Source organism: Somniosus microcephalus, chromosome 24, assembly GCF_052327205.1.
Source record: "Somniosus microcephalus isolate GS21.2 chromosome 24, FLI_Smic_1.0, whole genome shotgun sequence".
In the NCBI taxonomy this organism is placed as follows: Eukaryota; Metazoa; Chordata; class Chondrichthyes; order Squaliformes; family Somniosidae; genus Somniosus; species Somniosus microcephalus.
The window spans coordinates 58,441,518-58,456,438 of NC_141010.1; the positions used below are offsets into that span (position 1 = coordinate 58,441,518).

Consider the following 14,921-nt stretch of genomic DNA (forward strand, 5'->3'; position numbering starts at 1 on the left):
AGTCCCTACACGCGTGTGATTCTGATCTTGAGGTGGGAGGACAAGAGGTTTAGGCTGGAGTTGACTGTATTGGTTACAGTCTGGCCAAACGCCCGGTGTGTTGCGCTCACCTGTTAAGCTGTGCATGGAGCATCTCCAGCCTGGATTCCACCTTGAGCCTGGCCCTGTCCTCCATGCTGGATGTTGTCCCTAGGTTAGCGTGAGCTGACATTGAACGCCTGTGTGACTCCGAGCGCTGGCTGCTCTTCCTCTCACCCCAGAAGCTGAACATGTTTGACATACTTGTGAAGGTACCTGATGACAGAAAGAGGCACAGGTTCAAGCTGCTCAACAAACGCCAGAGAAAATCTACGCTCTGAAATCGACAGAATTTCATCCGGTATCAAAGGCGGGTAACTGGGGTTGAGCTGCAGATCAGCCATGATCTGATTGAATGGTGGAACAGCAGCGAGGGGCTGAATGTTCTCCTCCTAATGTTTCTAATGGCCCAGAAATTCGGGTCGGGGGCTTCCCGCGGGTGTAAGCCCCCGACCTGCACTTACCTAGCGCACCAGCCGCTGAGCTGTGGGCCCCTGTGGAATTCCGATCCGGGGCCTGGCCCAGCTGCCGGCGCGCAGTGCTTGCGTGTCCCAGGGGTGCAGTTAGTTCGATGCGGCCCCTGGGATCACGTGGGCCATGGGGAGCCATGGGGAATGCCCATCCTGTCAAAACTTATAAATACTACGGGCCCCAAAACATCACTGAATCTTCAAATAAATTTTTTAAAAGATCACATTTTAAAATAAACTATAAATTACATGAAATAACTATTTGAATGTACTGGCCGCGCTAGACGTGCTCCTATCTAGTTATCCAGCAAGTTAAACACTTATTCAAAAATAATTCTTCGTGAAGCCGTTTGCTGTTTTGAAGCTTTACTTGAACAAATTTGTGAAACTGTAAACAAAGACAAAGTATGTTTTGTACATAAACTGAGTACTATACATTCGATATTACATAAGATATAAACATATTTACAACAGTAGAATAGACTAATTGTATAACTAACTAACATTTGGACTAACTTCTATAACTATCAAATATTAACCTTTTATAAACATAGTGTTATCAAAATACTACTCTGACAGCGTTGCTATTATGCTAAGAAACAAAGATACTCACAGATATTGCGCTTGGCCTAACATATGAAATCAGATTACATTGGATTGTGAAACCCTTATGGAATCCTCCATTACCGCCAGGTTCTTCCTGGAATTCTACTTCCTGTGTTACACAGGAAGAAAGGTACAAAGGTCAAATGACCTCACACAGGAAGAAAGGTAGAAAGATCAGATGACCTTTCCAGCATACAAACTGCTAACACAATAACTACCACCAGAGGGTGCTATCTGCATATAAAATGTTCACTGCATGTAAAAAGTCCATTGGTCCAGAACATTTAAACAATAATTAAAATTTTTGAAAAAAATAATTTTATTTTCTAACGGGGCTAAAAATAAACTTACCTTGCTTTAAAGTATTTAAAAATAATAAACCTGTGGAAAAAATGTTTTAATTTTAATTAATTCACCACTTACCTTGTAAAAAGCAGGCCTTACGCCTGCTTTTTAAATGTCTAACTTCTGGCGACTTACCCTCCCGGGAAAACCTGGAAAAAAAACGTAAGTTCGATGCGCACGCGCAGCCTCTCCGGCGCACGCGTTCAACCTCTGAACCCCTTCTTTCAGGGGAACGGAAGTGCCGGTTTCCCGCGCATGCGCAGTGCATGAAGGAAACCGGCACTTCCATTGGGCCTACGGGTGAGTACCCCGTGCGTACTCACCCATGGAGACCCGAATTTCTGGGCCAATATTATTAACAGGCTAAAGGGGCTGAATGTCCTCTTCCTGTTCCTAATGTTAACAGGCTCGAGGGGCTTTGTGCAAATTGGCTGCCGCGTTTCCTACATTACAACAGTGACTACCTCATTGGGACGTCTGGTGGTCGTGAAAGTCTTTCTTTATTTTCTTTTTCTTTTCTCTGCCACTTCCTTCCCTTCCCCTAGCCCACCGGGCCAAACATCCCCTAAGGTTCCCCCTGCCCTAGCCCTGAACTCAAATCTTTCTCTAGTTTCTCTCCCATCTCCGAGCTCATCTTGTCCATGAGACCCACCTCCTGCTCCCTCGATCCTATTCCCACCAAACTGCTGACCACCCAACTTCTCTTCCTGACCCCCATGTTAGCTGATATTATTAACAGTTCCCTCTCCTCAGGTACTGTCCCCCTCCACTTCAATTCTGCTGTTATCAACCCTCACCTCAAAAAACCTACCCTTGACCCCTCCGTCCTTGCAAACTACCGCCCCATCTCCAACCTCCCTTTCCTCTCCAAAGTCCTTGATTGTGTTGTCACCTCAAATCCGTGCCCATCTTTCCCACAACTCCATGTTTGAATCCCTCCAATCAGGTTTCCACCTCGGCCACAGTACTGAAACAGCTCTGATCAAAGTCACAAATAACATTCTATGTGACTATGACTGTGGTAAAATATCCCTCCTCATCCTTCGCGACCTGTCTGCAGCCTTTGACACAGCTGACCACACCATTCTCCTCCAATGCCTCTGCTCCGTCGTCCAGCTGGGTGGGACTCCCTGGTCTGGTTCCATTCTTATCTATCCAGTCATAGCCAGAGAATCACCTGCACTGGCTTCGCTTCCCGTTCCTGCACCGTTACCTCTTGGGTCCCCCCAGGATCTATCCTTGGCCCCCTCCTATTTCTCATCTACATGCTGCCATTCTGCAACACCATCCAAAAAAAAAGGTCAGGTTCCACATGTATGCTGATGACACCCAGTTCTACCTCATCACCATCTCTCGCAACGCATCCACTTTCTCTAAATTGTCAGACTGCTTGTCCGACCTCCAGTACTGGAATGAGCAGAAATTTCCTCAACTAAATATTGGGAAGACCGAAGCTGTTGTCTTTGGTCCCCGCCATAAACTTGGTTCCCCAGCCACCGACTCCATCTCTCTCCCTGGCAACTGTCTGAGGCGGAGCCAGACCATTCGCAACCTTGTTGTCGTATTTGACCCTGCGATGAGCTTCCAACAACATATATCCACCTCCATAACATCACCCAACTTTGCCCTACCTCGGATCAGCTCACCTGCTGCTGAAAACTGGTGGCAAAAACAGGAAGGCAGATTATTATTTGAATGGCAATAGATTGGGAGAAGGGGAAGTGCAACGAGACCTGGGTGTCCTTGTGCACCAGTCGCTGAAGGTAAGCATGCAGGTGCAGCAGGCGGTTAAGAAGGCAAATGGTATGTTGGCCTTCATAGCGAGAGGGTTTGAGTACAGGAACAAGAATATCTTGCTGCAGTTGTACAGGGCCTTGGTGAGACCACACCTTGAGTATTGTGTGCAGTTTTGGTCGCCTTATCTGAGGAAGGATATTCTTGCCATGGAAGGAGTTCAGCGAAGATTCACCAGGCTGATACCTGGGATGGCAGGAATGACGCATGAGGAGAGATTGGGTCGATTGGGCTTATACTCACTGGAGTTTAGAAGAATGAGAGGGGATCTCATTGAAACTTATAAAATTCTGGCAGGACTGGACAGACTCGATGCAGGAAGGATGTTCCCGATGGTCGGGGAGTCCAGAACCAGGGGTCACAGTCTAAGGATAAGGGGTAAGCCTTTTAGGACAGAAATGAGGAGGAATTTCTTCACCCAGAGAGTGGTGAATCTGTGGAATTCTCTACCACAGAAGGCAGTAGAGGCCAATACATTAAATATATTCAAGAAGGAGTTGGATATATTTCTTAAGGCTAAAGGGATCAAGGGATATGGGGAGAAGGCAGGGACAGGGTACTGAATTTGGATGTTCAGCCACGATCTCATTGAATGGCGGAGCAGGCTCGAGGGGCCGAATGGCCGACTCCTGCTCCTATCTTCTATGTTTCTATGTTCCTGAAACCTCGCCCATATCTTTGTTACCTCTAGGCTTGACCATTCCAATGCTCTCCTGGCCGGCCGCCCATCTTCCATCCTACTTAAACTCGAGCTCGTCTAAAACTCTGCTGCCCATATCCTAACTCGTACCAAGTCCTGTTCACCCATCACCCCTGTGCTTGCTGACCTACATTGACTCTCGTCTCGATTTTAAAATTCTCATCCTTGTGTTCAAATTCCTCCATGGCCTCGCCCCTCCCTATCTCTGTAATCTCCTCCAGCTCTACAAACCCCGAGATATCTACGCTCCTCCAATTCTGGCCTCTTGCGCATCTTCGCTTTTAATCGCTCCACCATAGGCGGCCGTGCCCTCAGCTGCCTGGGCCCCAAGCTCTGGAATTCCCTCCCTAAACCTCTCCGTCTCTCCTCCTTTAAGATGCTCCTTAAAACCTACCTGTTTGACTGAGCTTTTGGTCACCTGTCCTGATATCCACTTATGTGGGCCGGTGTCAACTTTTGTCTGATAATCGCTCCTGTGAAGCGCCTGGGGACGTTTTACTACGTTAAAGGTGCTATATAAATGCAGGTTGTTGTTGTTGCTCACGGCTCTGCTAGAGTCTGGCAGTGAATGAAGCGACACCACATTTCAGGCACGCTTCCTGCGCATTCACTGAGGGCATTCACGTAAAACGGGAGATAGCGAATCGGTAGCTCATTTTAAACCCCGCCCAAATTTTCTCTTCCACTGAAGCCAACGCTCTACCCATTCGCTGTCGCCCACCAACGTGTTCTATTGGCTGCTCAATGGGTCATTTCCCAGCTAGAAGTGGCACTGAGGCTAAGCTGGAAGGACTCTTTCCCAAGGGACACTGTCTGTGTCAGTCTGAGCACAGTGGCACTGCTGAGATACTGCGTGTGACTCCTTGGACACAACAGGAAGTCACTCTGCCCTTTTAGAGCTGTGCCCGCGCAGCTGATTGGGATCACTTCCTGTGGTAGACAGGATGTTCTCCAGCAGCCACGGCCTTTAGCTTCAGCAAACTTTCACCCGGAGCGAAATACAATCACGTTTCTCAGTGATTATTCCTGAGACAGGAAGTCACACGTCTGGCTCAGAAACCAGTGCAGGTTTAAGTTGCAGGTCGTGGAAATCTGGAACTCTCTCCCCCAAAAGGTGGTGGAGGCTGGCGGACAATTGGAGCTTTCAAGACTTGAGATCGATTGATATTTGTTGGGATATGGAGCTAAGGCCGGTAAATGGAGTTGAGGCACAGATCAGCCATGATCCAACTGAATGGCGGAGCAGGCTCGAGGGTTTGAACGGCCTCCCGCTGTTCATTCAGAAACAAGATGGCGCCTGGGACAGGGAAGGGGGAGGGGTTCAAACAGAAAGGGTGGGGGAGGGGAACAGGACATGACAAAGGAACTTCCTGAATACAGTTCGGAAGAAGACAACTATCATGACGCCTCAATAATCCGGCAAATCCACAAGGAATGGAGGGGGACTCTGGTACCTGTGAAGGGATTGGATCCATTGCCTTTCCTTCTGCACTCCACGTGGCCCGTGTCAGATGTAACTAAATTTACAGTTGTTGCAGGGAATCTGTTCTTCAACTCAGTAATGCTGGCGGTCGAAGCTTTGAGATTCTCCTCACTGGACTGGGAGCGGGGTGTCATGCCGCTGTAGTCCCAGTGGTCCCTCGCTGTGTGGTTGCGGTGGTTTGTCAGTGGGACCTGATCTCCTTCATCCAAAGCATCTGAAATCCAAAGCTTTAATGAGTACCGCACTCAACCCCCTCAGCCTGCCCACTCAACGACGAGTAGGGAGTCTGAATATACACCACGACACTCTTAAAAAAAATCCCCCACTCCAAACCCTCCTCTACGTCCCCTGAAGGTGCTGGCTTTTGCAGGGTTAGGATTCCATGGGCCTTGGATACCCTCTGGGTACCTCGCCCCAGTGACTGCTCTTCATGTGTGAGCCTAGACAGTGAGTGTCAGCAAGCATATTCGACCATGGAGGGCATCGTCACAAGTCTAGAAAAATCGAGAAAAGAGAAGGCTGAGGGGTGACCTGACAGCGGCCTCTAAAATTCTGAAAGGGTTCGATAGGGTAGACGTAGAGAAGATGTTTTCACTTGTGGGGGAGACCAGAACTAGGGGCCATAAATATAAGATAGTCACTAATAAATCCAATGGGGAATTCAGGAGAAACTTCTTTACTCAGAGAGGGTGAGAATGTGGAACTCGCTACCACAGGGAGTGGTCGAGGTGAATAGTGTCGATACATTTAAGGGGAAGCGAGATAAACACACGAGGGAGAAAAGAATAGAAGGATATGTTGATAGGGTGAGATGATGTAGGGTGGGAGGAGGCTCGAGTGGAGCATGAACATCGGTACAGGCCAGTTGGGCCGAATGGCCTGCTTTTGTGCTATAAATTCTATGCAAGTCCAACTCTACCCTCGTTCAACCTCTCCCGACATGCACCTTCCAGGCAGGGTGATTGGATGGGGGGGGGGGGGGGTTCAGTCGTGGGAGTCCTGGCTGGTTTACTGCCCCCAGTCCCAGGGCACCGAATCAGCTGAAATGCAGAGAGCCCAGTGATCGAGCCGGGGGCCCCTGGTGTGTGCTGCAGCTCTCAATGGCTGCACCTTCACCTCTGGACCGGGGGTGGGGGGGGGGGCAGCTGTAGCCATAGTTTGGTGGAAAGCTCAATGTATCCTTGGGCAGAGAGTCTCAGCTTTTTACTCGCGATTAAAAAAAACAAAATCCTCTAAAAACCGTGGGTACGGTAACCCAGCCTTGGACTCGCGAGCCAGAGCTTGTGAATTTATCACAGAAATCACAGAAACCCCACAGTGCAGATAGAGGCCATTTGGCCCATCGAGCCTGCACCAACACATATCCCACTCTATCCCCGTAACCCCACATATTTAATCCCCCTAACACTAAGGGTCAATTTATCATAGCCAATCAACCTAACCCGCACATCTTTGGACTGTGGGAGGAAACCGGAGCACACGGAGTAAACCCACGCAAACACGGGGAGAATGTGCAAACTCCACACAGACAGTCACCCGAGTCCGGATTCGAACCCGGGTCCCTGGCGCTGTGAGGCAACAGTGCTAACCACTATGCCACCGTGCTGCCCCGGGCAACCCGTCTGTGATGAAAGATGCAGACTTTGGAGATAAATCTCCTCAGCATGCGGGAAACCCAGACTTTCGGGTTTCCCTGTGCTACCAGACCCTCACCCCCACTCCCAGCATGTCAAAATGTTAAAATCCCCCCTATGTGTTTGACACATAATAACCTCAGGGTAACTCGGGTTGGGCAATTAATACCGCCTTACCATTGACACCTGTGTCCCAGAAACAATAATATAACAAATTTATATATTTCCATTTTTTGTTGATTTTCAATTTAAATTGTCTTCCGGTGCCGCACATGTCTGTCCGTGGGGCCCTTGAATCTTTCGCAGGTGACGTGTGGGACTGTTGACTTGACCCTTGAATCAGGCTCACACCCTGCTCTTCAAATGGCAGCACCGCTGAGATCGTCATGGCAACGCTGAGCGCTAGAGAACTCCCAGCATGCTGTGCCATGGACTGGTGCATCACTCTTAAATTCCCCACAGGGTTGGGATCATAGGACTAGCAATCCAGTCCACCCCCAACCATCCAATCCACCCCCAACCATCCAGTTCACCCCCAACCATCCAATTCACCCCCAACCATCCAGTTCACCCCCAACCATCCAGTTCACCCCCAACCATCCAGTTCACCCCCAACCATTCAGTTCACCCCAACCATCCAGTTCACCCCCAACCATCCAATTCAACCCCAACCATCCAATTCACCCCCAACCATCCAGTTCACCCCAACCATCCAGTTCACCCCCAACCATCCAGTTCACCGCCAACCATCCAATTCACCCCCAACCATCCAGTTCACCCCCAACCATCCAGTTCACCCCCAACCATCCAATTCACCCCCAACCATCCAGTTCACCCCCAACCATCCAGTTCACCCCCAACCATCCAGTTCACCCCCAACCATCCAGTTCACCCGCAACCATCCAATTCACCCCAACCATCCATCCACCCCCAACCATCCAGTTCACCCCCAACCATCCAGTTCACCCCCAACCATCCAGTCCACCCCCAACCATCCATTTCACTCCAACCATCCAGTTCACCCCCAACCATCCAATTCACCCCCAACCATCCAGTTCACCCCCAACCATCCAGTTCACCCCAACCATCCAGTTCACCCGCAACCATCCAATTCACCCCCAACCACCCAGTTCACCCCCAACCATCCAGTTCACCCGCAACCATCCAATTCACCCCCAACCATCCATCCACCCCCAACCATCCAGTTCACCCCCAACCATCCAGTTCACCCCCAACCATCCAGTCCACCCCCAAACATCCAGTTCACCCCAACCATCCAGTTCACCCCCAACCATCCAGTTCACCCCAACCATCCAGTTCACCCCCAACCATCCATCCACCCCCAACCATCCAGTTCACCCCCAACCATCCAGTTCACGCCCAACCATCCAGTTCACCCCCAACCATCCAATTCACCCCCAACCATCCAGTTCACCCCAACCATCCAGTTCACCCCCAACCATCCAGTTCACCGCCAACCATCCAGTTCACCCCCAACCATCCAGTTCACCGCCAACCATCCAATTCACCCCCAACCATCCAGTTCACCCCCAACCATCCAGTTCACCCCCAACCATCCAATTCACCCCCAACCATCCAGTTCACCCCCAACCATCCAATTCACCCCCAACCATCCAGTTCACCCCCAACCATCCAGTTCACCCGCAACCATCCAATTCACCCCCAACCATCCAGTTCACCCCCAACCATCCAGTTCACCCCCAACCATCCAGTCCACCCCCAACCATCCAGTTCACCCGCAACCATCCAATTCACCCCCAACCATCCAGTTCACCCCCAACCATCCAATTCACCCCCAACCATCCAGTTCACCTCCAACCATCCAGTTCACCCCCAACCATCCAGTTCACCCCCAACCATCCAGTTCACCCCCAACCATCCAGTCCACCCCCAACCATCCAGTCCACCCCCAACCATCCAGTTCACCCCCAACCATCCAGTTCACCCCCAACCATCCAATCCACCCCCAACCATCCAGTTCACCCCCAACCATCCATCCACCCCAAACCATCCATCCACCCCCAACCATCCAATTCACCCCAACCATCCAGTTCACCCCCAACCATCCAGTTCACCCCAACCATCCAGTTCACCCCCAACCATCCAGTCCACCCCCAACCATCCAATTCACCCCCAACCATCCAGTTCACCCCAACCATCCAGTTCACCCCCAACCATCCAGTCCACTCCCAACCATCCAATTCACCCCCAACCATCCAATTCACCCCCAACCATCCAGTTCACCCCCAACCATCCAGTTCACCCCCAACCATCCAGTCCACCCCCAACCATCCAGTCCACCCCCAACCATCCAGTTCACCTCCAACCATCCAGTTCACCCCCAACCATCCAGTTCACCCCCAACCAGCCTGTCGTCGCATGATACAACGATATTGCAGTTGTTGACTAATCATGGCAATCAATCTCCATCAATTAGTCTACAACAGACCCAGACATGTCACAATGCTTTGGGAACAAAATGAGTTTGAAGTGAGTGTGTTAATGGCAGTGTGAGGGTGGAGGCCCTGATGTCTGTGTCAGATTCACTGGGCAGCCGTTTCTCAGCCTCCTCCTCGTCTGTCCATTTGGGGTTCCAGTTTTGGAATGGGTGATACACAGTGTATAACAGAGTTGGGCCGCCACTGGTGGCGGTGATCACTATATAAGGGACAGTGCCCGTGGCCAGCACACTCACCAGCGTCGCTCCTTTCCCGGAAGGAGAGCTTCCTCCGGTGAACCCTCCTGTGCCCGCAGTCGGAATCCTCACTTGGGGGTGAACGGAGAATTCGGTCTGTCTATTAAATGCAGTTTAGATAACACAAAAGAATCCTCGTCTTACACAGATAGAGTTACAGAATCCAGGTGCCCTCTGATACAAAACATTCTCATCAGGCACGATTCTCCATTGGGTGGGAGAGAGCGTACCGGCTGTGTCTCAGTGTACACCTGCACATGGACACACCTGGTGTACACTGGTACACAGGCACACCCGGTGTACACCGGCACACGGACACACCCGGTGTACACCGGCACACGGACACACCCGGTGTACACCGGCACACGGACACACCCGGTGTACACCAACACACAGACACACCCAGTGTACACCGGCACACGGGCACACCCGGTGTACACCAGCACACAGACACACCCAGTGTACACCGGCACACGGACACACCCGGTGTACACCAGCACACGGACACACCCGGTGTACACCGGCACACGGACACACCCGGTGTACACCGGCACACGGACACACCCGGTGTACAGCGGCACACGGGCACACTCAGTAGCCCTGATTTTAAAAGGGAGGCAGGATCAGTGCACGTGATCCCCTTAAAAGCAGGCAGCGTACCCAGAGAATCCTGGGACATGGGGGCAGGTGGAAGGATGCGGGCGCTCATGGTACATGGATCTCCAAAGGGGGCTCAGCAAGGGGAGCCTCTGGAATATCATTCCCTGACCTATCCTGAGCAACACCAAGGGGAGATCTGCTAGTGCAATATTAAATATGTTGAAGAGTAATGGGGAAAGGGGATGACAGTAGATATAGAATAATGCAGAATCAGAGAAATTACAACACAGATGGAGGCCATTCGGCCCATCATGTCTGTACTAGTGCCAGCTCTTCCACTGGAGCTGTCTAAGCCCATTCCCCTGCTCTTGCCCCATATCCTTTTATACATTTACTTTTTTAAATACTTACCCAATCCCTTATTAAATAGTTTCTCCCTCAGTAGCCCCTTGTGGTAAACTCCCCGTGACAAAACACTTCCTCTAACTCCTCCCCCACACCTTTGTTCCCTTAGTGACAAACCTTGGCCTTTGCCCCCTTGTTACCACTTCACCAACCAGTGCAAACAATTACATAAAATTACACAGGATATACGGCACAGAAACAGGCCATTCGGCCCAACCTGTCCGTGCGGTGTTTATGCTCCACTCGAGCCTCCTCCCGTCTTTCCCCATCTAACTCTGTCAGCGTAACCCTCTATTCCCTTCTCCCTCAGATGCTTGTCGAGCCTCCCCTTAAATGCATCGATACTATTCGCTTCAACCACTCCCTGTGGTAACGAGTTCCACATTCTCACCACTCTCTGGGTAAAGAAGTTTCTCCTGAATTCCCTATTGGATTTCTTGGTGACCATCTTATATTGACGGCCTCTAGTTTTGCTCTTCCCCACAAGTGGAAACATTCTCTCTGTATCCAAACCTTTCATCATTTTAAAGACCTCTGTTAGGTCACCCCTCAGCTTTCTCTATTCAATAGAAGAGACCCAGCCTGTTCATCCCTTCCTGATAGGCAGAACCTCACATTTCTGGTATCATCCTTGTAAATCTTCTCTGCACCCTCTCCAGTGCCTCTATCCTTTTTATAACATGGCGACCAGAATTGTACACATTTGTACAAACAATCTCTCACCATTTATCCTCTCAAAGCTTTTCAGAATTTTGAAAGCCTCTATTAGTTCCCCCCCTTTAACCTTCTCGGTTCCAGCGAAAAAGCCCCAATGATTTTGAGCCTTTCTCTGTAACTCTGACTCTCTCATTCCTCTAAATGATCCCAGCAAGACCCACTGGTGGGATTCACCTGAGAGAATCCCCACAGTGCCACTGAGGCTAGAGGTGACAGGAGTGTGGATAAAGGTTCCAGCGGCGGTGGGGCAGAAGCAATGATGATGGGGAGGAGGAAGGATGTGGGGTCTGACGCTCAGCTTCAGATCAAACAGAGGCTGGGACATTTCACACGGCCTGGTTCAGGCTGAGCAAAGAGCAGGGAGGGGGGATGGTGTTCGGGAGTTTGATTGGATCCAAAATATAGAGAGGGGGCTTAAAGGGTTAAATGATGAGAACAGGCTGCATAAACTTGTATTCTCTTCAGTTTAGGAGATTGAGGGGGTTATCTGGTCACGGTGTTTAAAATGATAACGGGATTTGATCGGGTAAGTACGGAGAAACTATTTCAGAACGTGGGGAATCAGAACGTGGGGAATCAGAACGTGGGGACATGATCTTAAAGTTAGAGCCAGGCCACTTAGGAGGGAAATCAGGAAGCACTTTTTCTCACAAAGGGTAGTGGAAATCTGGAACTCTGTCCCCAGAAAGGCTGTGGACGCTGGGGGTTAATTTGAGCTTTCAATCCTGAGATCGATTGATTTTTGGTGGGTGAGGGTATTAAGGGATATGAAGCCAAGGAGGGAAAACTGAGTCAAGGTGTAGATCAGCCATGATCCAATTGAATGGCGGAACAGGCCCGAGGGGCAGAATGGCCTCCTCCTGTTCTTAATATTACTAGTAATGAGGGATCAGGCTACAGTGGCTCATTAAGGAGCTGGGGACACCTGGGCACAAAGACATCCCCCTTCAGGAGTTGGTGCACTGACAGGGGGATGCACCGAAATAAATACAACCGGCTATGCAGCTCCCGGCGGTGCTGGGCAGCTCACGTGCACATTTTGAACGGACACCTCAATGGAAAGGGGAGGGGAACGCCAGAGAAACTGTGTTCTGACTTTGACAACCGTTTCCGTCAGAGAGAGCTCGATCTGCAGATTTAGAGCCCGTGACAGATGAGGCCGGTGCTGCCTTGCGAGAGATTAAATCGTCGGAGGGCGGATTATGGAATATTCTAAAAAAACTCAGGGCCATCAATATAAGATAGTTACTAACAAATCCAATAGGGAATTCAGGAGAAACTTCTTTACCCAGAGAGCGGCTCACCACCACCTTCTCGAGGGCAGTAAATGCCGGCCTTGCCAGCGACGCCCACATCCCAGGAACGAATAAAAAAAAATTGTGGATCTCGCTACCGCGAGGACTGGTTGAGGCAAATAGCACAGATGCATTTAAGAGGAATCTAGATAAACACATGAGGGAGAAAAGAATAGAAAGATATGTTGATGGGGTGGGAGGAGAAAGGTGGGAGGAGGCTCGTGTGGAGCATAAACACCAACACGGACCAGTTGGGCCGAATGGCCTGTTTCTGTGCTATAAATACTTTGTAATTCTAAAATCCCACGATAACATCTGTAGACGTTCACCCTTCTGGCTCTATTACAAAGTGAGAACTACAGTCAAACCACCAAACAAAAACCCTGCGTGTTCCCCAGTGTGGTTGAGCAAAGTGCAGCTCGTGCCATTTCATTCATTCACCAGCAGGGGGAGGCCAATCCTCGAGCAGCTCCCGACTCCCGGAGCGGACCGACAGGCACAGGACCATCCCCCGACTCCAAGTGTGTGCATTCCATACGGATCAGACCGGGGTTCGGCAATGTAACGAGATTTCCCCTGCTGCAGACGCAGCTTCCTTAAACGTTTCACGACGAGGTTTATCTCCGTTAGGAGGCGCGGGAGATTGTGCAATTGGGAGCAGGAGGTTACAAAGGGACGTCGATGGATTCAGTGAGGGGGCAAAACTGGGGCAGAGTTTAATGTGGGGAAGTGTGAGGTCATCCACTTTGGACCCTAAGAAAGACAAATCAGAGTATTTTCTAAATGGTGAGCGACTAGGAACTGTGGAGGAGCAGAGAGATTGAGGGGTTCAAGTACAGACATCACTAATAGCTGGCGGACAGGTACAAAACGCAATCCAACAGGCGTACGGAACGTTGGCTATTATCGCAAGAGGGCTGGAATACAAAGGGTGGACATTATGTTACTGGTTTGACCGTATCTGGAGGCGCTGCGCGATCTGCGCCTCGCCCCAACTTCAGTAGAGATTTAGCGCCGGCGCAAAGTCTTTGCGAGCTCAGCTGCGCACGCAGATGATGACGTCATTTCCTCGTGCAACGCCCTTTGTGCGCTCCAATCCGGAACTTGAGTCGCGCCGCCCCATTGTGCGCCTGGATCATGAGGAGGAGGAGGAGGAGGAACAAATGCACCCTTCCCCTTTAAGAGCTCAGCGGAGCCAGAGTGTCTGCCGTCAATCAGCAGCTCGCTGCACCTGCCCTGCGCCCAACTACCGGGGTTTCGCCCCGGCCCGCCGGCTTAGCGCCTAATGATAGTCGTGCATCGCCTGTTTTAGCGCAGCAGCAACCTCTTGGGGCGATGCCACTGAATATCGGCGAAGGGGGCGCGACTTTGCGCCGGCCGCAAACTTTAGCGGCCGCCTGACTTTACCGCCCCAAAAGTGGCTATACTGAATTTCTAGCGCACTGTGTTCAGTTCTGGGCACCGCGCCTCAGGAGGGATAGATTGGCCTTGGAGGGGGCAGCGCAGATTCACCAGAGTGATACCGGGGCTAAAAGGGTTAAATTATGAGGACAGGTTGTACAGACTAGGCTGGTATTCCCTCGAGTGTAGAAGATTAAGGGGCGATCTAATTGAGGTGGTTAAGATGATTAAAGGATTTTAAACAGTAGATCGAGATAAACTATTCCCTCTGGTGGGGGGGAGTCCAGAACAAAGGGGGCATCACCTTAAAATTAGAGCCAGGCCGTTCAGGGGTGATGTCAGGAAGCAGTTTTCCTTCTCTGGGAAGTGTGCGTGGGGATGTCAGGTGGAGACAGGAGCAGGGGTCAGTCCTGCTGTCTACCGACTCCCTTCGTGGGTCATTGGATGAGGCTGAGCTGCAGCATGGCACACGGAGACAGAGGAAACAAAACTGGCACAACAGCGAAAAGGATTTAAATGTGAGACCTATCGCCCAAGGGGATTGAGTTACCCATCAGCCATTTCGCTGGGGGTGGGGGTGGGGGTGGGGGGCGGTTATTGAATGGGGGGGGTGGTTCCACATAACCAAAGCGATGTATAATCAGAAGAATCATCTATATATATAAATCGGTACTTCT

At 50.7% G+C, this 14,921-nt stretch overlaps 1 protein-coding gene across 1 annotated transcript in view; it reads right to left on the reverse strand.

The window, feature by feature from the left end:
* kcnh6a (potassium voltage-gated channel, subfamily H (eag-related), member 6a) overlaps positions 1 to 14,921 on the reverse strand; it is a 400,900-nt gene that overhangs the window by 7,530 nt on the left and 378,449 nt on the right. Inside the window, 3 exon segments of the mRNA XM_085966026.1 lie at positions 111 to 294; positions 5,448 to 5,690; positions 9,827 to 9,926. Coding sequence (XP_085822152.1) covers positions 111 to 294; positions 5,448 to 5,690; positions 9,827 to 9,926 — 527 coding nt within the window.